The sequence below is a fragment of the Siniperca chuatsi genome, linkage group LG7, assembly GCF_020085105.1.
Source record: "Siniperca chuatsi isolate FFG_IHB_CAS linkage group LG7, ASM2008510v1, whole genome shotgun sequence".
NCBI classification, from domain to species: domain Eukaryota; kingdom Metazoa; phylum Chordata; class Actinopteri; order Centrarchiformes; family Sinipercidae; genus Siniperca; species Siniperca chuatsi.
Window position 1 is genome coordinate 29,809,054 of NC_058048.1, and position 25,895 is coordinate 29,834,948.

A 25,895-nucleotide genomic window follows, 5' to 3' on the forward strand; every position below is an offset into this window, starting at 1 on the left:
CGTGGTTAAACATGGTTAAGGTTATGGGACAATCGTGGTCATGCTTAAAAAAAACAATGTTCCTGTTGGTTGGAAACAGGAAACAAACATCTCCCGTGTTGAAGTCTGATGTTTTGTCCATCCACCCCGACCTCCTCCAATGTGGCCTGCTGTACAATAACGTCACCGACTTCCTCCTTTGCTCCCGTCATATTTACTACTTCTGCTAGATGGATTTGGTAGTTCTTCTTGGGAGGGTCTCTTTCAGTTTTACATAATACACAATATTACACAATTGCACTATACATATTGTGTTTACAATACATTAGAAGTGCTATTTTCATTACCATTAAATCTGTCAGTTAGTTTATAAATTAGTAAATTACTCTATAAAATGTAAAAAAAAAACAAACGTGCGATGCATCGTAGATTCCCAGATGTCTTCAGATGTCTTGTTTTGTTAAACAGACATTTACGATGATACAAAACATAAAAACCCACTGAATCCACTCATTACAGCAGCTGCAGCCAGAGAGCAGTTTACTTTTTTGTTAAATAACTTTACGGATAAAGTTGGCACTGAACTGGCACCTCAATTTCTTATTTTCTCTTACATCCTACAGATTGATGTCTTTAGGAGACCAACTAGAGGAACCAGAGTGAACAGGAACGTTTGTGTAGCTGAGCCTGACCTCTGACCTTCCTGTGTAGGGGCAGGCAGAGAAAAAGACTATAGATCCTTGCTACATAGATCAATAGAGTATCACATTAAAGCTAACAGGAAGGCCGAGCTAACAGCTTCACATGTACATTTGTGTCTCTGGCTGAAAGCAACATACTGTCAGCTCCGCTGTTTGTCCAGCTGCTGCCGATCACATCTGACACTGTTAATAGGCTTTAAACACTAACTGACACATCTGGCATCAGCACTCTGCCATGTGACAACAGTGATGAAGTATCACAAGCTGACAGACACACACCTCAGCACAGTGCAGTTCGCACACAGCTGTATTAGTCTAATTAATTAGCTGGATAAGCGCCTGTATTTTTGATATGATCTCTGGGTCTGCTCATTACACCTGTCTGTGTTCGGCCTGGAACAATAACATATCTCTGCACTTTCAGCTTTGAAATGCGAAAAGAAAATGTAATCAGTTTTGCATACTACATGGCAAAATCCATTTTCATGTCAGTGGCTTTGCAGGACGAAACATTTTATGATTTGAAGCGTTCAAAATTACATAACCACATCTGACCAATTATCATTTGTGTCATTTGTGTCACACAATGAACATTTTACATTTTAGTAAATGAAAACCTTTTTTCAATCCTAACTGTCAAACCGGAGCTCACAGATGTCACACACAAACTGCAAAACTTCCTCTTTGCAGTGACAACAGTCTCTTCAACCTTGACAGAATGATTCTGATACAGTATGTGAAAGTGTTGTGTAGTAATTATACCCACACTGGCAGTAAATGGGTATGATTATAAATCAACAAACTTGCAATCTGATTTCTTCCATTTTAATCTGATGAAATGCATCATTCAGCCAAAATCTCAAACTGTCAGTATGTAACATGTTTGACAGGATTCTGTGATCATATTTCTTGGCAAAAGCAGTTCAAATATTAAATCCTTTAAACATCACAGGCTTATTGTGCTGATTTGAAAGTGAGATACCACCGCAGTAATGGCAAACAACCCGGGTTACTCTACAATATAAAATTGTCCTAGAACATGTAAAGCACAACTGACATGCCAGATTATAGCATTGCTGAGTAGCCTAACTTATCCTTAAAGGAACAATGTATGAGGCATGCTAAGACACAAAGTGACCATGTCATAAGCCTGTAAATAAAGGGAAAACCAAGCAAAAGCAGCCTGGCTCAAAGCAATATTATTAGTAAAAATGTGTAAAAAAATGTTGTTTATCCTATGTCATTAGCAGCTTTTTTTTAAGTAGCTGTGCAAACTGGAGCTACTTTTAAGTTACTAATCAGCTTAGACTTTGTCCGTAACCAGTTAGAGTCCAGCCCACACTGATTTAAAAAGATGATGATGTTTCATAAGTGTGGCAGTGATGAATTGGACCTGGCTGTGCTGATAAGCAGGGCAGTGCCCGGCTGATGAGCCTCTTGTTTCATATAATGAGTTTTATTGACACGGGTGGCTCAGTGTGATTAGCGGTGCTAATAGACAAACAACTGTCCGGTCTCATATTCGGCTGCAGCAACAACAGCAGCAGCTTCGGCTGAAGGCATCGGGGAGGACAGAGAAGAGACAGTCAGCACTCAATTAAGCTTTTGTCTCCTCCAGGAACTCCTCTACCGTTTTCTTCTTCTTCTGCTTACATTAGCAGTAAATGTCAGTCTGTTGCACTTTCCAGAGAACACAGAGAGCTTAGTGTGGTCTAAATGCTGAGGCCACAGCAGGCTGAACCTTTCAGTTTTGGGAAAAGTAACAAAAAAAAAAGTCTTTAATAGCTGCAGGAGACGTATGTACACTTTCAGTTCAGTACAGTTCATACCTGTGAGAGTTCTACAGTTCAACCAGAAGCTCATGGTCCTGAGCTGCTCCAACACAGAGAGGACTACACCTACTAACAGTCAAACTGGGAATGTTACGATTACTTGGTATGTGCCATGGCTACCATGATGCCCCAAAATGATCATTTTAATCTCTACTGGTCACCTGATTTCAAACACAAATACAGATCTGACCTGTTTCCAGGTGAGACCCAGGATCAGAGCTGCAGCACAGATATATTGGTATCCGTGGATAAGTGACACAAGGAGCACCGATGATTTTATTTTTCAACTGTCAAATGTTTCATACATAACCAAATTTAAGTGATCTTTGTCAAACGTATTTGTTATGCATCTGTTAAAAATTGAATACTAATATTTTTTATGAGGATTTTTAACTGTCAAATATCTATATCTGTATCCACCTGAAAAATCCATTATCGAGTGGATGCAGTCAGGCACCGGTGGTTTTCTCGTTCTGTTGTATCAGTCCTGCAATTTGTGTTTCAGTCATGCATACAACAACAAACTGAACTAATTTGTAGACCAGACTGGGATTTTAGTGATAGAAAACAGACACAAAATGATAGAGATTGTATTATAACATAATTATAATACTTTTCCAACAGCTATTCTAAACACAACACCCAGTGCTTGCTGCATATCAGAAATTGTTATGTATGAATAAACACACACGTTCACAAGTGCTTTACTATTAGCCTGTTACTTATTTCAGGATGTAAATATGCAGGAAAATATACATTTATACAGGAAAAAAGGTGGCACCAAAATGTTACATATTGTAGAGCTAAATATCTTTCCGAGGAGCTCATGTCTCTTTCAGGGGAGCCGAGCTCCTCGTAGCGCTCCCATATTTCGAACTCTGACTTGGAGAATTATTATCATGTTTTTCGACAAAACCAGTTTTTTGTTTTGTTTTTTGACAAAAGAAGTTGAAATTCTAAAATGTTAAATATTGTCAAAACACAAGCGCACGTACACAATTTATCCTGAATAAATCAGTTCCTGATTTCAATCAGAATTTTGCCATTTCTAGACTATCTGATGAAAGACTAAGCAAACATGATCACACATTTGATGTTCAGTGGTATTTCCCAGAATGCTCTTTTGACAACCTTTTGAAAATATGATTATGTGTTGTATTCAGTAGAACTAGATGGAGAGAGTCACAGTGATGGTAACATTTTAGACTTTATTAGTCTAAAGTGTCTGTCCTGACTGGAATGCATTCTGGTCCATTGAGCATGCTTGTCCTGTCTCTTGTACAGTATTTAATGAGATGTTTTTATTTGTTTCATTTGTGTTTTTGTGACTTTACAGTCCCACACTCAATAACTAAACTGGACAGGGTTTTTCACTTAGCACCTGTGTCACTGCGGCGTCCACACAGCTGCGTTGCTGAGATTTCAGCCAATAATGTGATGACATAAGGTGACATGTCACCTGTTTCCTCACCTTCCATTCACTGTATGACAGCCGTTGATTGTGGCCGCTGACATTTAGAGACACTGCAACACCTTACACAGCAGGTCACTTCACTGTTATCCCTCTGAGCTAACTGGCTGAATACGTCCTGGTCTCATGGCGACAGCCAATGACGCGTGAAGGGAAGACGACTGCTGACTGGGGCGACGCGTCAGACTTTCAGATGGATGCTACACAAACGCACACAAACACACGCCTATATCGTCCACTGTATCCTATGCTCTATTATATGTACACACACACACACAAGCAGAAATAGGACATTTAACAGATGTAATACACAGACACACGTGCAGACAGAGTGTGAAGAGCAGTGCAGTGACCTGCTGCAGCCCATGAGTGATGAAAGAGAGAGACAATGAGGAGCAGATGTTGTTTCTGATGCTGATGAGAGAAACCACAGCCATTTATCTGCCAGAGGTTTACCTCTGAACAACAACACCTCATTCCCTCTCCTTCAATTGATGTCACAACCTCCATCTGTGGCCTGTTGGCTCTGGTCTTTTCTTATCCTCCTTCATCAGGACTGTGTGGGTGTGGTTTGATCAGATCTGATTTGAAAATGACCAAAGAACCGACCAACTGTAATCAGATTTGAAATTGTTGCTCAGTCCTGATTGGTGCCCAGAAGCTTGTGGCATTGCATCTATCCAACCATGCCCCACCCAGAAAAAAAAAATAGATAACTTATAAAATAACCAAAACTGTTTTAACTTCTTCAGAAAAGTTATTGTCAGACAGGTGTTTCACAGTACTTTTTGGGGACAAAATATTAGCAACCTCTTGAAATATATTGTTATACAGTAAAATAGCGCAACCAACTTTTTGTGCAAGCATTATATCTATCAGATGAAAAAAAATATATATATATATCTTTTGCAGGTGTTAGCTCCTTTAATAAAAGTCATATACTTCACATTTGTGAAGACAATTTTCAAAAGCATGCTGCACAGTTCTAGAGTTCTGAATGTGTCTTTCCTACAGTTCCAGGCTACCGCTGCTGTTCATTCACTTCTATGAAAATCATTAAGCGGATACTTGACACACTTGTTTAAGTTGTGTAATCCCAGACCGTCATCCTCAGATATACCGCCGTATAGGTCGTCTGTTCAAGCAGCTTATTACGACCCATATTTACATTGATTTTTAGGCGGCGACCTCGAGTGGCCGTAGTAATTATGACGAGAGCAAAAGAGGAAGTCCGGTGAGGTAGTATAAAGTGCGACAAAGTCTGCATAAGGAGGAGGCCTGGCTGGTTGGATGGATCAGACACGGGACTTTCACCCAGGAAACCGCTGCTCGTGTCCTGTGCGACACCGACAGTCTACGCTGACTTAAGTAACGTCACGTGACTTACTTACGTACGTAACATACTTATTTTAACCCAAACCATGATCTTTTCCTAAACTTAGGTAGTTTGGGTGTCTAAACCTAACCAAACTGCGACCATTTTGTAAGTCATGTGACATACGTCAACCTACGTAACCATGACGACGAAGGTCCGGTACGCCTGTAGGTGGTACTCTCAAACGGTCATGTGTCGTTTTGGGAGTCATTGGTAAAACAACCCATTCTGTGGTTTAGGTGTGAGGACGTGTTGTGTAATCCATGCAGCGAAGTCAGTGAATGCATTGTTCTCTTAAAAGTGAAAACAACCAGGTGTAATACTCCAGACATCTGCACTGCAGCAACGGCACTGATGAAGCTGATTCTTACGATTCATTTGTATTTTTCAACATTACAAGAACACTGACTTCAGACAGTACATCCACTGTTGTTAACTGTTGTGTAAAAGCTGTTCTAACACTGACCGTGTTCTTTACCTGCAGGGCATAGTTTCTGAGAGTACATTCAGTGCTGTGATTAGAGGTACTTCACTCCCGCTGATAGTACTCATACCTTTATTCATCACTGTCATACCGTCATCACAGCGCCGAATGTCCTTCAGGTAATAATGCTGTATTGAAACCATATGGAGACAGTTCTGAGATATTTATATAATATTCTCACCTCAATACCTCAGTCTAATCATATTGAACTTCTCAAAGTTTCGAAATGTAATATTCATAATTCATTTAGATTTGCTGGCAGTTAAGGTCCGGATAGTTTTCTCTGGGGCAATAAAATGTCAATATCAGTCATACATATGAGTAGAAGACTATGTATCAATTACAAGATGAACTGGAAGAGAAAAGGATGGGTTTGACTGCATTAATGCTGCTTTAAAGATTGAAAAATCTGCACTGAGTTGGAAGTAGAAAGAAAGTGAGACAGATGAAGGCAGAAGAAGAGTTGAATGAGGAGCGTAAAGGATATAATATGGAAGAGCAGTCACACAGGAGTTGAAAGTGGTCGCTGGGAAAGACATAAAAAGTTAGAAAGTAAGACATAAAGGGAGAAAGTGAAATAGGATGTTAGTAGGAGAAACGTTACAGAACATCAGAATACACTGTCACACTGGCTTCATTAGTCAGCAGATTGGTTTAGCCTGAAGAAATAAGGCTATTTCATGCCCACCGTATATCAGAAGACTTTGAAAAGACTTTATTAGATTTTATTTATTTATTATTTATATATATTATATAAATATACATTGCTTGCACAGACAAATTCTAAGATTGCTTCCTACAGATTTCAGGATCAGCAGATGGACTTAGTAGTAGTTTAGATTTTGAAATAATGCTAACATATGTGCTTGGAAACGTCTCGGTCCGGTTGTTTGATCTATATCAGAGTTGGAACGAACCGCACTAACCGCCATTTTAGGGGGGAAGTAGCCGCTTCTGTCACAGCATCCGTGGTGCTGAAAGACGTCACGTTACCCTCAACGCTGCACGCCTGTTTTAATTACATGGATGTAATACCAGGATTGGAGGGCTAACTTAAGTTACTCCTGCTATTCAGAGTTTTCCAATAGATTGTAACATTAAACATGGACCGACTTGTTTTGAAGGCCTCTGAGAGAAATGGAGAGATTGAGCACTGCAGCCATATTTGATTGAAGCTAACAATCTTCAGCTGAAATGTACGGTTAGCTCAGAGGCTAATAGCAAAACGTTAGCTTGCAAATAGCCCCATTCCGGGACAGCGGTTAGCTGGCTAGCTGTAGCACACTCACTGGGGATTTCGAGGGCTGCAGTAATTTCTGTCAACTGTTTTTCCCTCTCCACTCTATCACGTCATGTTTGACTGTTACTATTTAGCCAGTTTGCTGCTTCCTGTTTGGTGCTGGAGAGAGCGCACCTATTGGTTGTTGACATTGGAGTGCACTTTTTGCATGAGCCAAGAATTAAAACTTCTGATAACATTAAACATGTTGGATTTTATCGGAACGTCAAGACGAGATCCACCTTACACCAAACAATCGACGGCGGGACCGTAACTCTTGCAAAACTCTCCCGATTTTATTCCGACATTTGGAAATTTGTCTGCGACAGTCAAATTGCTTGAAAAGTCGTTTGGTGTAAGCTGTTAGTAGAGAAATGTCACCTGAACCAAATGTTTTCTCTGGCATTTTAAGACTGACACTACAATACCCAAACTATTACCCATCTGAGATGTGACTGGGAAATGATCGTCATCATCTCATCCCTTTTTGCTGTGCAGTGCTGGACTCGTCATGCAGGGGGATTGTGGTTCTAATCTGCGCTCCCTGGTCTGCCATTTGTCGGCATGCCACAAAACGTGAGGATTTAATGGAGATGAATTGAAGTGAAATTGATTTCGCAGAGCAGAGGCTTGTGGATTTTGCTTTCAGTTTTTTGTCCATAGTAGGAAGTTTCTTGTTGGAGCAGCTGATAATCAGTCAGACAGAATTAAGTATAAGTTTCTTATGAGAAGTAAAGAAACAAACACAAAATTAGAAATAGACAAAAAACCGAGATATTCGTTATATTTGTGCATAAACTGACATTTAATGTCAGCATTTAATTCAAATGCATATGTAGACACCAGTATTTTATCAATTTATTTCGACACATTTGATTAGCAAGTATTTGTGAATTTTGTTAATAAGACTTATAAGCCAAGTTCAGTTGAATCGTGACATTACAGCGGACATTTTTGCTAAGCCTGTTTCTAAGGTGAGACTCAAACACTGTAACTAAATTAAAACCCATTTAGTTTAATTTACTCAGTCTAGAGTAGTAGTCTTTTTTTTTTTTTGGCTCCAGAAGTTTCTGAGCTCACCATCATGATAACTAATAATAATAATAAATAATAAAATAATAATTCTATAGTTTGGGCTTCTTGATTTGGTTTGCAGTTAAACTGAAGTAGTGTGTTTCAATGACTCTGGCTGTCGGGGTGAGACCTTTTTTTTTTTTTGTTTTTTAAATGTCACGTTGTTAATGAGATGTTTGGTAGTTTGACCTTCTTGTTTGGTTTGCATTCAGCTGTGAAGAAGTAATATGTTTTAATGAGCCGGAGTGTAGCTCAGGGAGTTTCCTGCCTGTAAAAGGTTAAGGACCCTTGATCCAATGGAGCTGTTAGGCACTATTAGACTTTTAATGATTCCCACACTTTGCTTCTCCATCAGCTTACTGTTGATTCAGTTACACTTGTACTGACACCACCCTAATGCTAACAGTGTTGCTAATGCTGACTGGTGTGAGCAGAACAGGGTTAGGACCCAAATGCAGGCAGAAGCCGGCAGACAGCATCAGTTCAATGATTTATTAGCAAAAATCAAAGTACACCAGGCTCACAGGATGGTGAGGCAGGCGGGGGTCAAAGACAGAAGGCAGCAGTGTGACGCGCTCCCCCCTTGTGTTTCTCTCTGTCTCTCTGTCTGTCTCTGTCTGTCTCTCTCTGTCTCTCTCTGTCTCTCTCTGTCTCTGTCTCTCTCTCTCTCTCTCTCTCTCTGTCTCTCTCTCTCTCTCTCTCTCTCTCTCTCTCTGTCTCTCTCTCTCTCTCTCTGTCTGTCTCTCTCTCTCTCTGTCTCTCTCTCTCTCTCTCTCTCTCTCTCTCTCTCTCTCTCTCTCTCTCTCTCTCTCTCTCTCTCTCTCTCTCTCTCTCTCTCTGTCTCTCTCTCTCTCTCTCTCTCTCTCTCTCTCTCTCTCTCTCTCTCTCTCTCTCTCTCTCTCTCTCTCTCTCTCTCTCTCTCTCTCTCTCTCTCTCTCTCTCTCTCTCTCTCTCTCTCTCTCTCTCTCTCTCTCTCTCTCTCTCTCTCTCTCTCTCTCTCTCTCTCTCTCTCTCTCTCTCTCTCTCTCTCTCTCTCTCTCTCTCTCTGTCTCTCTCTCTCTCTCTCTCTCTCTCTCTCTCTCTCTCTGTCTCTCTCTCTCTCTCTCTCTCTCTCTCTGTCTCTCTCTCTCTCTCTCTCTCTCTGTCTGCCTCTCTCTCTCTCTCTCTCTCTCTCTCTCTCTCTCTCTCTCTCTCTCTCTCTCTCTCTCTCTCTCTCTCTCTCTGTCTCTCTCTCTCTCTCTCTCTCTCTCTCTCTCTCTCTCTCTCTCTCTCTCTCTGTCTCTGTCTCTCTGTCTGTCTGTCTCTCTCTCTGTCTGTCTCTCTCTCTCTGTCTGTCTCTCTCTGTCTCTGTCTCTGTCTCTCTGTCTCTCTCTCTGTCTGTCTGTCTCTCTCTCTCTCTGTCTCTCTCTCTCTCTCTGTCTCTGTCTCTCTCTCTCTGTCTCTCTGGGGGGGCTGGCCCAGACCTCCTTTCCAGTTGAGGCTTTGGTTCACAGTATTTCTTATACTTGCTTCCTTTTTTTGCTCATCCCCTGTTATCTTTCTCTGTCAGTACTGATATAACGTATCGGCTCCATCACATGAACCAGCTGCAAGTTAATGACCTGACTGTTACAGTGTGTCTGGTTCATTCTGAGTGATTAAACCAACATTTCATCATGTGTATCAAGCTGATTCTTCATCTTCACCTACATGAACATATCTGAAGCAATATCTGCCTGTATTTGGAAACTGCACAAAATAAGCTCCTCCCTGCTCCCCCAGTTCTTAAATTCACCCCCCGCTGTCTGTTCTGTTATACCTCCCTCCCTCCCCACCTCTTGGATGGTAAGTAAACACCGAGTGCATCTTAGTGATGGTGTATATATTGTATAAACAAACCTTTCTTCCTCATCTTTGATGCATATCTGCAGCTGCAGGTCTAATTAGTAAGGTGAAGGTTTGCTGCAGTTTTAGCCTTTTTAAACTTGTCTTCCTGTCTCTCCTTAAAAGGTCAGCAATAAGATGAGAGGGGTGGAAAGAAAAGACTCCGCACACACCTCCATGTCTCTTAAATGATTCAGACCCTGTGTGTGTTGACATAGGAGACGTGCATGGGAGTGAATGTGTACACTTCTTTCTGTGTGTGAATCATTTTTGTCACGCACAAAACGACATCTTTGTGTACGTTTGCCTCTGTGCTGTCGGCGTACATCTGCGTGAAAGAGTCTGCTCACGATGAAGCTAAAAATAAGCCCTTTGTCTCTGGGAAGAGAGGCAGAGGTCGAGCGAGAGGACAACCTTTATCCGCGTGATCTAACTTTAATAACTACACAAAGTTCACTGACAACAAACGCTCGACCACAGAGAGACACCGGAAGCTTAAATGCATCACAGCTCAGGTGGGGGGCTCGTGATCTTTGAAGGAACTCTACTCAACTACAGCCAGAGAAATTTCACTGAGGTATTATAGAGAAATGGCACCATTTTATTCTGAAATGAAATACACATCATCTCATCTGAAAAAGAATAAAAAATAGTGGTATTTACCAGCAAATGGACAAAAGAAATGACTGACAGTACAAAAGTACATCAGACAATGGTGCCTGTGCAGGATATAAAGTCACTGATTCACAGTTCATTTTCAGTGTTGCAAAAGCATCTACTATTTTTCTCTTTCTTGATTTAAATCCTCAGAAATTCAGCATTTATTCTCCTATAACTTGTTCACTCAGCTCTAATACTACCAGGGGACATCCGGTGATTTGTAATAATTGCGGAAAGTGCCAGTGATTTCAACAAATCTGCAGCGTCTGTAATTTGTAAAGTAAAAGTGCAAATTGCCTTCCACATTCTGCTGAAGACAGAGCCCCCTGATATTACTAATCCTGTATGACTCAAACGCTGCAATTTCAGTCGGAATTTGTTGTTTTTGTGCAATTTCTCTTTCCTTTCTTTTGTCGTTGTGTTCCTCCACATTATCCAAACCATGAAGAAGTGGAGAAAGAAAAGTCTCCAATGAATTTTCAGCTCAAACTTCAGACAAGTTAAACTTTGTTGTGAGTATGTTTGTTTGATGGAATGCTGAGGTTCGGGACTAATGCATTATTTGCATAAGCTCCCCACTTTAACCCCTTAATTTCATAGCTCCTGTTTGATGCTATTGTGTCAAACATCACACCCCTTCTTCTCAGTGGCACAAGTCAGTCAAACCCGAGCACACGCAGCCATCAGATGCATGCGTCTGGAATCAGTGCAGCATACTCTTATAGGCAGTAGTGCTTCTCAGATGTCTCCAGAGGATAAATGTCCTTCAATACATTTAGACATCATAAAATGACCTCCAGATCTTGACTCAGAATGATCATGTTTAGACTTCGGTAGTTGGTAGACACGTTCATAAAACTATTATAATAGATTATAATTGAGTCTCTATGAATTGAGCAAGCCAATTGTACATGAAAATAACATTTTTATGACAGACCTAAGACTCAATTATAGAATTTCCCACAAACATGGCTCTTATATCTATATAAATAACACCGACACTCTCCTCTCTCCATTCATATACAGATATTTGTTGTTTGTTGAAAACCTTTGGGCATACAAGCAGAAAAACAACAAAATTAATAAAAGTTGCATATAAATTATAACCATGCGATATGAAATACATCTCTAATAAAATCTGTAGAACATGTGCAGTTCCAGTTCTAAATCTCTCAGTAGCACAACCTATCCTGAAAATAATATCAAGCATATCTAGCTACGAGGTGTTCTGACGGCTAGAGTCTTGTATGCTTTGAAAACCAAGCAAAAACCGTCGGTTTCACACGAAGGCATTTACCCGACACACTCATGTCAAGAGAGACAGCACGTGAGCTGATGCCTTGCTCATACTGACAAGATGTGATATTTCTGGTGAACACATTCGTTCTTGCAGTTTGAACTTGTGACCTTTTTTTGAACAGCCTTTCTAATATACTGTATATGCCTCAGTTATGGATGCTTTGCACACCAGCTGCACGTCAGGCGCTGATGTTTTGACATTGTCTTCTCCTCGTTTTTCTTCTCGCCTCCGAGCGGAGACATTCTCTCCTATTCCCTGCTGTCACGAACATATAAAGTGAGCAATCGACCGATCGAACCGCAGAGGTGAAATGGGTTTCGCTCTTTGGCATTCCAGGATGTTTTGAAGAGCCACCTGCCTGACTTCCTGTCCGTCTTCACGCTCACCTTCGTATCTTCGGAGGCGCGTTGTTGAGGCCGGATCGATGGCTCTGTACAACAGGACAGAGATGAGTGGAAAATATTCACAGCCTCTATCGATCAGCCAAGCTCAACAAACAGTCGCAATGGCAGCGCTGGCCCATGGCATGCTGGGTTTTTTATTATACTGGGCCTGAGACAAGACAGGCAGAGAGGATGGAGGGGGGAGGGATGGAGGGGTAATGTGGCATGGAAAATAGTCTGTTATGAAGCAATATTAGCCCGCGAGCCTGGAGCTGCACACACACACACACACACACACACACACACTCTATTTGTCTCTCATACACACACTTTAACAGAATCGCAGGTCCAGCATGCAGAATATGGCAAGCGTGAAGCATCAATAGTGTGATGAATTACCTTAATGTCAGGATTGACTTGCATTCAGGCTCTGCCTCTTCATCCTAATAGCCCCCTGAAATTGTCCACCTTAAATATACAGGATGGATGACACTGCACAGGCTGGAGGAGGGGGAGAGAGGGAGGAAAGGTGGGGCAGAGAGTACAGGTGATACAAGGACTGGTGAAATAGGCCTACCATTTATCCTAATTTCCTCATGACAAATGGTTATAGAATAGTTTTGGTTGTTGTCATTCTAACAGACGATGAAGAGTGAAAGCCCACTCACGCACGGACGGGAGTCAATTTGCTGACGGTACCTGTCTTTAATGACATGTTTGACAGTTTTGCTACAAAAAGAAGAACTGACAACAGAACTTTTTTCCCATCAAAAAGGATTTCCAAATACAAATACTGTGCTTTCCAGCGCTAACTTTCCTGAGTTGTCAAATCTTATCTTAGCGTTAGAAACTGCTGTAGATAAAAACTGATATCTCATGCAGTTTCAGGTCTTACCCCTGAAGTATTGTGTCAGGAAATGGGCCTCCAAATTAAAAGACAAAATACGTTGTTCGTCCATGCCCTCAAGAATGACACATAGCAGCGTTTTCTGATCGGATGCCCCTGCGTGCAGGACGACATCATTTGTCTGTGCCTTCCAGAACCGTTACAAAACACTGTTGAAAAATAGATGCATTTTATGATGTGACAACACTATGGTTAAGGTTTGGTTAGGTTTAGGTACAAAGTTGACTTGGTTAAGTTTAGAGAAACATCATGGTTTGGGATCAAATGGAGACAATAGTAAACACATGGTTAAGATGGAACAATCAGCAGTCTGCCGTTTTAAAGTCCGATACGATGAAATCTGTTTTATTGACTCGTCCATCGACCCCGACGTCCTCCCTACGTGCTCTTTGTCACTCTTTAATAACGTCACCTGACTTCATTGTTTGCTCCCTTCATAATTACTGCGGAACCTAGAGGACTGTGTCACATGTCGTGTTGGGGCACTGGCTGAAACGACTGATGCGGTTGTTCTTCTTCGGAGGCCAGTCTTGCCTAAGCTTTGGAAGTCAAATCCCAATATAGGTTGGGTATAAAGAAAAATCAAAACCAGTACGTTGCTAAAAAGTAGTGTTTAATTGTTTTGCACCTGTAAAATCAGGTGAAAACAGAAAGGTGCACCATATATTTACACCAAGTATGTTTAGGTGCTGTGTGAACATTTTCCACTTGTTTCAGTGCGTATTTTGATACTGCAGAGATAGTGATAGAATGTAACTAAGTACTCAAGTACTGTACTTAAGTACAGATTTGAGGTACTTTACTTGAGTGTGTCCATTTAATTCTACTTTATACTTCTACTCCACTGCAATTCAGAGGGATATATTGTACTTTTTACTCCACTACATTTGTCTGACAGCTAAAGTTACTAGCTACTTTTCATATCAAGATTTTATGTCAAACATATGATCAGTTTATAAAAGGATGCATTGTTGTACAGTTGTTAAAATTAGCTCTATGAATCAGGAATACAATTCCAATAATAAATAAAAATTAAAGTGACACTTTGAATGGGGCCTTTTTCCACAATGAGTACTCTTTTGATACTTTAAGTACAATTTGCTGCTAATACTTATGTACTTTTTCCATTGTGGTATTGCTACTTTTACTCTAAGTAAAATATCTGAGTACTTCTTCCACCACTGGCAGAGATGTTTCTCCTTACATGGACACAGAAAAGGAGAGAGTTGTAGGGAAAAGAGAGCCCCTGAAATGAAGAGCAGGTTGAAGAGGGGGGAATAAAAAGAAGGTTCTGAAAGAGAGAGCATAGGAAAGTGGACAATGAGAGACAGGACTAGGGCCTAAACAGAGACTGAGATGAGCGATGGAGAAACCCAGATGGAAGCAGACAGCAGAGTGGTGAGAGAAAGATATGAAGTGTTCGAGAGAACGAGGGGAAGGGAGGAAAAAAGACAGCGGAAAGTGGATGAAATTGAAGAGCTGAAGAGCAGAAAGAGGCCAGCTCACTGTAAACACTCCACTGTCTGTGTCTATCGCTTAATGGCTCAGAAGGGTTTTCTTCCTCATGTCACGCTCTGCTGTGTTGCTGTTGTCATTATGGTGAAATGGAAGAGTGAAGAGCAGAGAGCAGAGCTGCAGACAGTGAACTCCTGGAGCAGTGTTGGATTTTCACTGTTTCATAAACAAGGTGGAGGCGTTGTGGACGTTTGGAGGCGTACTGAACAGCCTGGCAGGAAATCACAGAGGCAGAACTTCTGTACACATAGTGAATAGTACTCGCATACTACTACAGCACATTCTGGCTCGCTCCAGGAGCTCAGATCTCCAGCAGGCATCACTACGTGATATTCAGGGCTCCCCTTTATGAAGTGTGAACACATATTTAGCTAATGCATGTATTTAGTTGCAGGTGATATACACTGTGAGATGATATTTTGCATTTGTATTAGATTATTCGCTGAATTAAAAACACTCCCATCAGGTTATTCTATATACACATTTACATATAAAGTTTCGCAGCTGAATATACAGAAAATGTACTATATCACAATATACTGTATATTGCTGTCATGATATAAAACCCTGATAAAGATTGTGTCCATATTGTCCACCCTTACATGAATTAATCAGATTGCTATAGCTGTGGTGCTTTGGATACCCTTATTTTATTGTTCCTCCATCCTAACGTAACTCAAATCAATCTGCTCCGCCGACTCGAAGGACATTTCAATGCTCCTATTTCTGCTTGAGCGAGGAGCAATAATACACAGAACCACCCTTCACAGAAGTCTTTTGTCAGATGACACACACCTTTATTGGGAATCTGTTAGTGACTGGATCCTGCTGCTGACTGGGCAGCCTTGAAACCGCACCACCAACACCAACATCACTGTTTTATACTGGGACAAATAACAGAACCAACTTTAGAAATATTAGGATACTCCCAAGTTTTAGATTTTAGTTGTGTTCTGACTTCCCATCTAGTTAAAATAGTGGATCTGTGTTACTGTAGTCTGATTAACAAAGGAACCATAAACTCCCATGATCTATCCTGTCTCATGGATGCAGAATAAAAGAGGAAATCCTCTCAGATGACTTGAGAGATGTGTCATTTCACCATAAACACAGGTATTCCTCTTTCCTTTCATCTTTAGTGGGATGCATTTTAAAATATAGAGTTGGTGTGGATTTAATAGGATTGCTTATCTTCTCTGTAGAACACTTGAACAACATACCTGTCTCTTCATCTCCCTACCGTCCCATTCTCTTCTCATGTTATTGTGACAAAACGGTTGTATTATATTATTGTTCACAGTTCTCGTGTCTAGCTGAATGACAACATGTTTTCTGAGACTTACTTCTGGAATTGTCTAAAACATTAACAGTTCGATACAAATTTGTGGAGTGCTGTGAAGATCACAGGCTGATGTTAACAGTGAGACAAGGGTTTTTCCTTCCTTTAAGGAGGGCAGCAGACTTCTGATCCACTTAATCCATCTAGTTCAGGATTTGAACATCTCACAGGCTCTCTCCTCTTCCCTTCAGGTTAGTGCTGCCATAAGAAGTAAATTTATGAATTAAGCCTCAGCTGAGGTGACGTGTAGGCCAGCAGCTTATCTCATGTTTGTGTGGCTTGAAGCAGCTTAGGTGTACCTGCACAGCCCCTGGACATGACACCTATTCATCACTGGAGCTCAGCCTCAATTTATCTCTTTATTCCTCGAGGCAGAGCAGAGAGGAATCGAGTCCCATTCTCTGAAAAACAGCATCAGATGTAAATGGTTCAAAGGACCTGATACGAAGTGGAAAAATAACAGAAAGAGCTGCAAATTCTAGATCACGTAAACACAATTTTACAGAATAACAATGAGATAGTGGTTTCACAATGAAGTATGTTTGCATGCACGCTAGTATTCCAGTTCTGTGTCTTATCTCTTATCCTTTCTCATCATACTGGGAATAAGATAACAATTTTATTTTACTTACTGCTACGCAACTTGTATTGACGACGTACCTGCACGCGTCGGACAGTGATCAGAAGTCTGGATAAGGTGTTTAAATTGGGTTTCTCAAAACTGCAAAAAGAGCTTATCCAGGTTTCTGAAACTAGGATATATGTACATGCACAAAATATCACCAGGGAGTTCCACATTCTCTATAATAACCACGATGTTAATGCACATGTAAAAATACTTATCAACATTTTGATCTGAGAAGGATTCTAAGATTGTACCATAAGAAATTGTTTTACAAGCTGGTAGGCGAGTTAAGCGTGTTTAACTTACATTTGATATAAAACTGAGAAAAACAGCAAATCTGGAGAGACTTGGAGGTGCCACTTAACTTTTTGTTGCTCCATTAATCAGCTAATCCATTCAGATCTAACTATAAGTATATGTTCAGTTCAGACATGGTTATAGCAAACCCCCCACCACTAAACAGAATGCAGTGACTGCAGCGAGAAGTCTTAGGAGGGGGGTCGTGGTGCATGATTGGGTTCACAAAGCGTCTGAATTGGACACAGGAAATATTGCTTTGTGTTCTGTCTCCTCCCCACAGTCAAGCTGAGTTGCCTCAATGTAAAAAAATACAGCTGGTGTGTCTTTGTCCTACAAATATGTCAACATTTTTCTCTTGCTGTTGCAAGTAGCATTCTGATATTTCCATTTTAAAGCTGCATTTCTACTGCTAGAAAACATCCCCACTCAGACATCCTACGTATTGACATCAGTAAACTTTGCTGACAAGTTTCAGCCTTTTTTCCCTGAATTTAGTCTTCAGGATGGAGTGGTCACTGCAGCCTTGGCTGCTGTTTAGCTGGAAATCAGATTTCCTGTGAAACTGGCAGGGTAAAATGTCAGGACAGCAGTGGAAGTAGCTGATAAGGGGTGTCGCAGTCCCTCCTCTCCGATCAGGGACGGCTGTTCCAGTTTTACATCGATGGCCTTCTCTTTCTGCCGTCTGTTTTCTGCACAAAATGTGAACTTGCTGATGTTAAAGAGTGTCCCTTTGTCCTTTAGTTGTAGTTCGACCATGCCCTCTGACTGCTATAAGGTGTAGGGGTGTTGTGCAGAGCAGAGGTGGGAGTTACAAGAGGCAGTGAGTCCGGAGACAGCACCAATTTGGTTGTTTGAACTGGACGTAACACTCGAAGAAGACCAGTGTGTGTAAGTTATTCCTGCCTCTCTCACACTCTTTCTTTGAGTCTCTCTCATCCTCCCTGTCTGTCTAACATGACTGCAGTCAGTGCCTTGCCTTTTCTCTGATCCTTAACCAAATCCTCTTTACATGCTCCACAGCAAACAAGAACCTTTTCATCTGAGAAAAAAAAGCATGCTTCAAAGATTACATAGCCAATAACACTTTTAACATGTAACTATTCAACATGGTGATGTAAGACGGCATAAAAAATACAAAAGGAAATAACAAGGAAGTAAACAATGGTGGTGTTCTGTAGCTAATTTAGCCCAGCCTCCTCAGCGCCACCCATCTTAAGCCCCTTTTATATAGCCTGTTCAAGGCGGGAATGTTGCGCCGTTATCCTCACCGTTCTGTATAAAATGTACAAACACAGAATGGGGGGAATTGTTTTTCCGCCGTTAAGCCAGCAGCAACAGAGCCAAATCGATGTCTGTGTAAAATGGGGGTAGTTCTTGACTATCTTAAGTAGGACAAATTTGCTATGAATTCTGAATAAATTAAGACTTTTTTCAAACTATGTCTGACCAAGTAATCGTGTCAAGCCATTCAGCTCCCTTGACTCCAGCAGAAAGTCATAAAAGGACATTTTACTGTGAAAAGATTGTAACAATACAAACAAACTTCCAGTAGTATAAAATCTCAGTACAGTGCAGAGCTGAGCTGCTGTGGCTTCATAATGTGTCAGGCCACTGTACTTCTGCTAACTTGTTAGTCACTTTATTGCAAATAAGCTGCTGTATATTTCCAACAAGTGGTCTCCCTTCTCATTATTCACTCCACAACACTGTTAGCAAACCACACATTATCTGCCATGTGGTCCTCTTTGTTTTATCATTTGATACTGGGGGGGGTGCTTTTAAATCACGATGTTACGATGGTAGAGAGCTCAGTGGTTGATGGAGGTCAGCCATCGGCGATGAACGCTGGCATCTTTTTGCCTGTCTGTCAGCAAGATATCTCATAAGGTTATGGATGCCATTGCTTCAAACCCTTTGAAATAGTTGATCATAAGGAAAAGGAAAAAAATGGCTGGTCCTGGTTCTTTTTTTGCTTTTTGCACCAGCCACTGTGTGTAATTTCACCTTTCACTTCTACCATCGAACCAGATTTTGTGAATAGAACATTAAAACGTCCACATAGGCTTGTTAGATGCCAAGGTGGCAGGTAGAGCAGAAGTAGCAGATTTGGCAGTCGCTGCTGTGCGGTGTAAGTATGTATGATATGTTTGGCCGAACTCAGTCATGTGTGTAATGCTAGAAGTTGGCAAACCATACTATGGCCTCCAGGGAGCTTGGAAGGAGAATAGAGGCCATGCCTGCAGCCAAACTGCTTCACCACACTGTTACTACTTTACCTTCCAGCTACCTGTTAATCTCCAAGTGATGCACAGACCCCCATGAAACATCCCTCATATCATCCTCACACTGTATGTCGTCCTTTCTTGAAGTTATAGTGTGTTTTCCTGGTGCTTCAGTATCTAGTTTATTGTCATTTTAAGTCACTCTCTGGATGTGATTTAAGATGGCAAATAAATTTAGCAATTCTTTTCTTTCAAGAGTACAACAACACAAAAGTTTAAAAGAAAGTAAAAATATACAAAAGCACACTAATTATTATTTACTATTTACAGTATTTTCAGGTAAGAGTAGAAAGATGAAAAAATACTTTTAGAAAAAGTGCTATAAATTGCAAGCAGGACAATTGCTCACACAAGTATAACGAACGAATAAAAAACACACAGAGACAAAAATTGTATATTCTCTCTAAATATTTTGAAGGAAACATGGCCCTGGTTCCGTGAGGTAATTTATTCTAATCTGCATGCCTGATAGATGAATGCCATTTTAATCACGTCCATCCGTGTTGCAGATATCACACAACTAAGTTCAATATATAATACTTTATTGCTGCATGGGGCCGAGTCAGTGGTTAATACCAAAAACATAGATTGTTTTGGTGGAGTTTCACTTTAACTGTTACATCTGGTCACGCTTCTTCTTTTCAAGGCAAAGAAACGTTGGAGGACAGAAACACTCATCTGAAGGTAGACTGCTGCAGGTGGGACGATAACAGAGAGCCGATCTTCGTCAAGTCCCTCAACTGGTTCCATTCCAGGGACTGAAATAAGAAATAAAAAAAAAATCATCTAAAGCCACTGAAGCCTAGTTTGGCAGCAGCTATCAGCTACACCGCTCAACCAGATTAAATTCCGCTGTTCTTTGGCTCAGCTCACACACATAATCAGTTAGTGATATCTGTGAACCTGATAACAGGATGCTCAAGCAATAAATTGTATTGCATGTTAATAATGTATGACATATTAACATAATTACACAGCATGGGTCTGTGGCCTATAGATTTAATGGCAAGGCTATATTGCCAGCTCAAATAACTGAAAGATAGTCCCAATATTACAGTATGCGTTATGTTTGGAGTTATTATTGGGTCAGTCAACAAGGTCATTTTATCATACGAATCCTGTTGTAACGTAGAACTGTAGAACTGAACTGCCACACATGCACATGGTCCATCACATCAGATAATCAAACATTATTAACACTCTACTCACTGCAAACGACATCGAACACACGCTTTGCTCCCTTTTATTTCAAGGAGACTGTATTGATTATTTCTTAATAAGCAGTTTGCAAGTCAGGATGCAGTTCTTTCAGGTCTAAATTTGTTTTTAAGGATATATTAATGCTATTTTCTTACCATGCATGCCTAATATTTTGTTATTCAACCTTTGCATCTATTTAAAGGTTGCCTGTTGTCTTAGATTAGTTTTTTTTCAGTCGAGAGTCAAAACTTTGAAGTCTCAAGTCAAGACAAATCTTCAGGCAGTGAGGTCTCAAGTAAGTCCAGTCTACAAGTCTGATTGTTTGGCATACAAAGTGTGTGACGTCGAAGAGCATCTCCTCCTAACAGATGTTGGTTTCTTTTAAACCATGTAGTTTTAGTTGCCTTTAGTTAACCAGACTGTAACCATAGAGGTGGAAGAACAAGAACCTCTTACAGTACGAGTCGTTTTTGGAACAGTCCTACGGGTAGTTTTGGAAGGCACTGACGAACAAGCTCTTTTTTAATGTACGAGTTCTTTTTGATTTTAAGATGACGTCCACGGCCCACTCATGCTCTACCATTGTTTTGCAACACTTTTGCAACAATTGTGCACATGTAGGATTTTATAAGCCCCGCCTCCAGCCCAGCATCTACCTGTAGGCTCTGAGTCCTTTCGGGCTAAGATTGACGAGGTCAGAGCGTAGAGGCCGCATATCAGCTATGTAGATACATATTCCGTGTTGAAACTGCAAATCCATTCCACAAGTTTGACTAAAATAAGATTTATCAATGCAAAGGTGTGTGTCCCCGTGGCAACAGCTGCATTACTGAACATGATTATGTTCTATTTTTTTTTTTTTTTTTACACCAATAATGGATTCAGCCAGCGAGTGATCTTTTGGAGTTTAACAAGGAGGATTATAGCATAAAGGTCAAATTTATTTAGTTTTACAACTGCTACCTGTAGATGACAGAGCAGAAATGTCTCTCGCACAGTGTCAGGCTTATATTATGAGATGTGTTCGGATTTAATAAGGAGTTTAGTGAACATTTTGACTGTTGCAGCATGGAGTTAACCATTAGGCTTCCCTGCTAACCTTAATGACCTTCCACAGTTCTCCAGCCCCGCTAATGGACACAGAATTTAATAAAGGAGGAACTTTTCAGATCAGTTGCATTCATGAATACAGCACCATTACAACGCAGCCCTGTGGTCAACAGATACTCTAATACATTAACCGTCTGCACTTGCTGATATGTTTGCATTTTATAAATTGGTTTGTCATCAGGGGACACTGTTAACGCTGTTACACCGTGGCCCTGCAGCGAGCCGCTAGACTGCTGAACATCCACAATCTAATTTAAACTGCTGACAACACATTAATAAAGCATTATTTTACATGTTTGGATTTAATAAGGAGGTTAATAAACAGGTTGGTTGGATAACATGGTTAACTGTGAACTGAGAAGTCTAGTAGCTAAAGATGGAAACTGAGCTTTAAGTTACTTTGGGTTATTGTTTATTTTTTTCAATTAATTTCTGAAATCATAATATGAAATGGAACTGTACATTAATATTATGTGAAAATAGCAGCAGACAAATGATGTTTTGCCATGTCTGGTTTCTGATAGTAACTGTCATTGTGTCAAGTAACACAACATTAGACATCTTAGAGGTTCCAGGCCAAATGTGCAAGACTGAAGATTCTGCGCAAGGTAGAGCTCAAAATAAAGAACACATAATCTTGCAAAGCAGCTAAGAAAAAAACCAAATCAGAATTTAAATGACCCTGGTATTCTCGTCTTCCCTGATATGTTCTGCCATGTTCTGCGGTTTGAGATTGGAGTTACATAAATCAGGGAATTTGGAGAATCATGAAATCAACTTCTCCTCTACGATAGAATTAACTTCTGCCTCTCTCTTATCAATACCAGAATCCCCTTGGATGCCCGTTGCGGAGGTCAGCTTATTTAGGGTCAATGTTCAACTTTGTCTACAAAACCCGGCAGCGTAGTGTGTGCTAATATAACTCACACAGCTGCTCTCTCTTTTGGAAATAATGGATTTGCTCTTAAATGTTCAACTTTTGATTTGAATCTTTGTGCTTTGTTGTGAAAGCCCTGTTACTCTCTTTAATGATAAGTGGCCACTGGCCAGTGGCTACGCTACACGTTGAATACTGGCTTTGTTGAAGTCTTTTTAGTATCGTCGCCATGCACTGAGGAAGATCTTGTGGTCCAAACATTGAATAAAGTTAGTGTTTTTCCACTGGGACTAGGAGTGTTTGACACATCTTTTTCTTTATTTTTGACTTTTGTCCTGTAGTCAGCACCTCACTAGTGCAATAATTATTAATAATAAATTATGAGTCAATAATTTGTATTACTAAATTCTAATAGTAATTCATGTGCACAAATACTAGCCCATTTTAGCCACTGCTTGAGTAGTGTCTCCCTTTCCTCATGTCTTTCTACTTCTGCTATCGTTATTTAAAAAATCATTGCTATTAAAATATATTTTGCATCGTTTCTAGTTTTCTGTACAGTAAATAGAAACAACGAAGTGATGGCAAAGATGACAGAGAGATGGGAGCGATCAGACGTGACACAGCTTGCAAGCAGAACTCAAACTTGTGACACCTCAGGTGATCTGTGGCTTTGACTTTTAAACCACAATGACACCTCAACCTAAAAGTTATAGATCACTGCAGTGCAATTAATCTCTCTACTGGCTGGAGGCTTCACTGCCCTCATGAGGACCAGAACTGTAGTTTGAAACCTCGGGACAGCCTGGCTGAAAAAGTGGCACGTCTGCTTTACAGAATAGTAAAGAGTAAGGCGTGATGTAAAGAAGAAAGAGCTAGAGAAAGGTGTAGTTGCATGCTGAGCTGCCAGGATGCCTTTAATCCTGCTATGTCACACACACAAACACACAAAGTCAAATCTGATTTAGCTGCAAAATTTGTGCCTGCAAATTAAACATTAGTGAACGCAGCTCGCCAGCATTGTGGCATAGCCAGCTCAGAGGACATCCTTCAGCTGGGGGTCCAGTCTCATCCCTGCTGAAGTGTCCCTGGGAAGGATACTGAAGCATGACCTCTGACCTCTCTGCAGAGAGAAAGAAGAAAAAAATCATGGATCAGTAGCATCTCAATAAATCACCCCCGCCTGCTGGTTCATTTGTCCCTAAAAGGATTGGGGACAGCTTTGCCTTAACAGCAGTCCCTTGCCAGGAAACCTGTGACACTTTGATTAAATGGGCAGGTAAACATTGTTGAATACTGCTCGCACACAATGTCCAGCAAGAGCTTCTTAACTTTGTCGCCAACATAATCCAAATTGGCTGGATTTCGTGTTTCCATTCTGCTTTATTAAAAAAAAGAAAAAAAAAGTTTGGTTTATCGAGATGTTAAATGCAGCGGTTTATAGTGATGAGACGAGTATTTTCCTCTCTGAGTTATTGTATTGTATTGGTGCTGCTAAGATGGTAATATTAGCCTCCAAATGCGATTGTGTTTGATTCCTCTTTCTGACCCAGAGCAGGTTTCAGTGCTCAAATGTTTTGTTGAATACTTCTTCTAAATACACCGAACTTCAGAGCAACTACATGCTGTCAATCGCCAAACAGTGGTAAACAGCAGCAACGCTTCCTTCGTGTGTTATAAGAGCACATGATGTGATTTAAGAAAATGCAGACTCGTAGGTACTATTACATTTTATATCTTGGCCATGGAAAATTCTCATTTTGGATTGGCTTGCAGATGTCCATTAGGATCGAGTCTAACTTGAACCGTAGGCATAGAGACATTTTGACATGTCCCAGTAGGAGAAGCACAGGTGATAAAATGAATGATGGCAGGGACGTTTTGGTTATATGGTATGCATCTTGACGACTAGGCCACCAGGACACCCCACAGGTGCTCTTATTGACTGTGTTAAATGGTCATGGTTTAAAAGCCAACCCACACCTGCAGTGTATGACACGCGTCAAAACACCTATGCCTATTGTTTCCTATGTAAACCAACACACCTGTGGCGTCCCACCCTGACAGGTCGATGGATACGTCACCGCCCGTATTTCATATATGCCGTAACTAACTGAGTATCCCGATATATAAAACAACACAATACAGCTGTTCTTTTAATCTTTCAGAACACCTTATTGTGTAATGTACTTATTCACCTCTTTCCAGTGCTAACGTTCTAATCGAATGAATTGCAACACAAGTCTAAACTTTAACTTTAAAAATCTTTAAAAACAATTGTGATTATTTGATGATTTTGTTTGTATGTAATTTGTTTTCAAGTCACTAACTGCAAAAGAGCTTAATTAACTTCGTTAAGAGTAAAAGATAAAAGCATGAATGTGGTTTGTTCCACAGTAATGCATCTGACAAATGAAGAAAAGCTTCACCTGAAGTCATTCTAGCCTCGGCACAACATGCGTTTCTGTTGTAACTCTAAATATAAATATAAACTGGTGTTCAACGCAGAAGGAGCCTCATCATTTCTCTGCTTCAAAACCACCAAGACTGCAGCTCACTGCATCCAGCAAGTCATTATACTAGAGAACAACACTGTGTACTACCAGACACACACACGCACACACACACACACACACGCACACACACACACACACACACACTTCCATCGTCTTCCTTTAAAAGAATAGCCACTGCAGGACCTCTACAGTAGTTCCTCAAATGGCTCTCCTTGCTCTGTGTGTGCGTGTGTGTGTGCGTGTGTGCGTGTGCATGTGTGTGTGTGTGTGTGTGTGTGCGTGTGTGCGTGTGTGTGTGTGTGTGTGTTTACAAGCCTGTCTGGAAAACCGCCAGTCAATTCCAGTGCTGTCGGCTAACAATCTAACAATCACCGAACTAATTAGCTTCTTGAACACATAGCATGATAAGAGATACATGCTGACGACAGGATGGGGGGGGGGGACAAGGTGATGCAGACACAGCGAGCGTCCCCCGATCCGCACATTCTGACTACTGTACCTGGACCCCTGCTGTGGGCGGCTGTGACTCGGCAGGGCGACCACTAATCACAGGGTTGGTGGTTCAATCCCCCGGTGTCCTTAGGTGTCTAAGTGTCCTTGGGAACGAATGGCAAGACACTGCTTGGTAGCTCGCTGCCGTGTGTGTGAATGGGTGAATGAGAGGCAACTTGTAAAGCACTTTGGATGAAGCACTATATAAATGCAGCCATTTACTTCTGTGCGTTGCACTTTTCCAGGCACTTACTGTAAATACACCACTTAGATTATAATTAGGACTCATTCTTGTTTTTATTAAAAGTCAGCAAATGTGTCCATTTATTTG

The 25,895-nt window shown here is 40.8% G+C and overlaps 2 protein-coding genes across 14 annotated transcripts in view; one reads left to right on the top strand and one right to left on the bottom strand.

Moving 5' to 3' along the window:
* si:cabz01090165.1 (uncharacterized protein LOC100333421 homolog) overlaps nt 1–25,895 on the top strand; it is a 359,346-nt gene that overhangs the window by 93,503 nt on the left and 239,948 nt on the right. The gene's annotated exons all lie outside the window — the stretch shown is intronic.
* On the bottom strand, nt 8,362–9,465 carry LOC122879029 (octapeptide-repeat protein T2-like; the record flags this gene model as incomplete). Its single annotated transcript, XM_044202667.1, has 1 exon — nt 8,362–9,465. A coding segment is annotated over one exon (750 nt), but the record flags the coding sequence as incomplete, so codon positions are not given.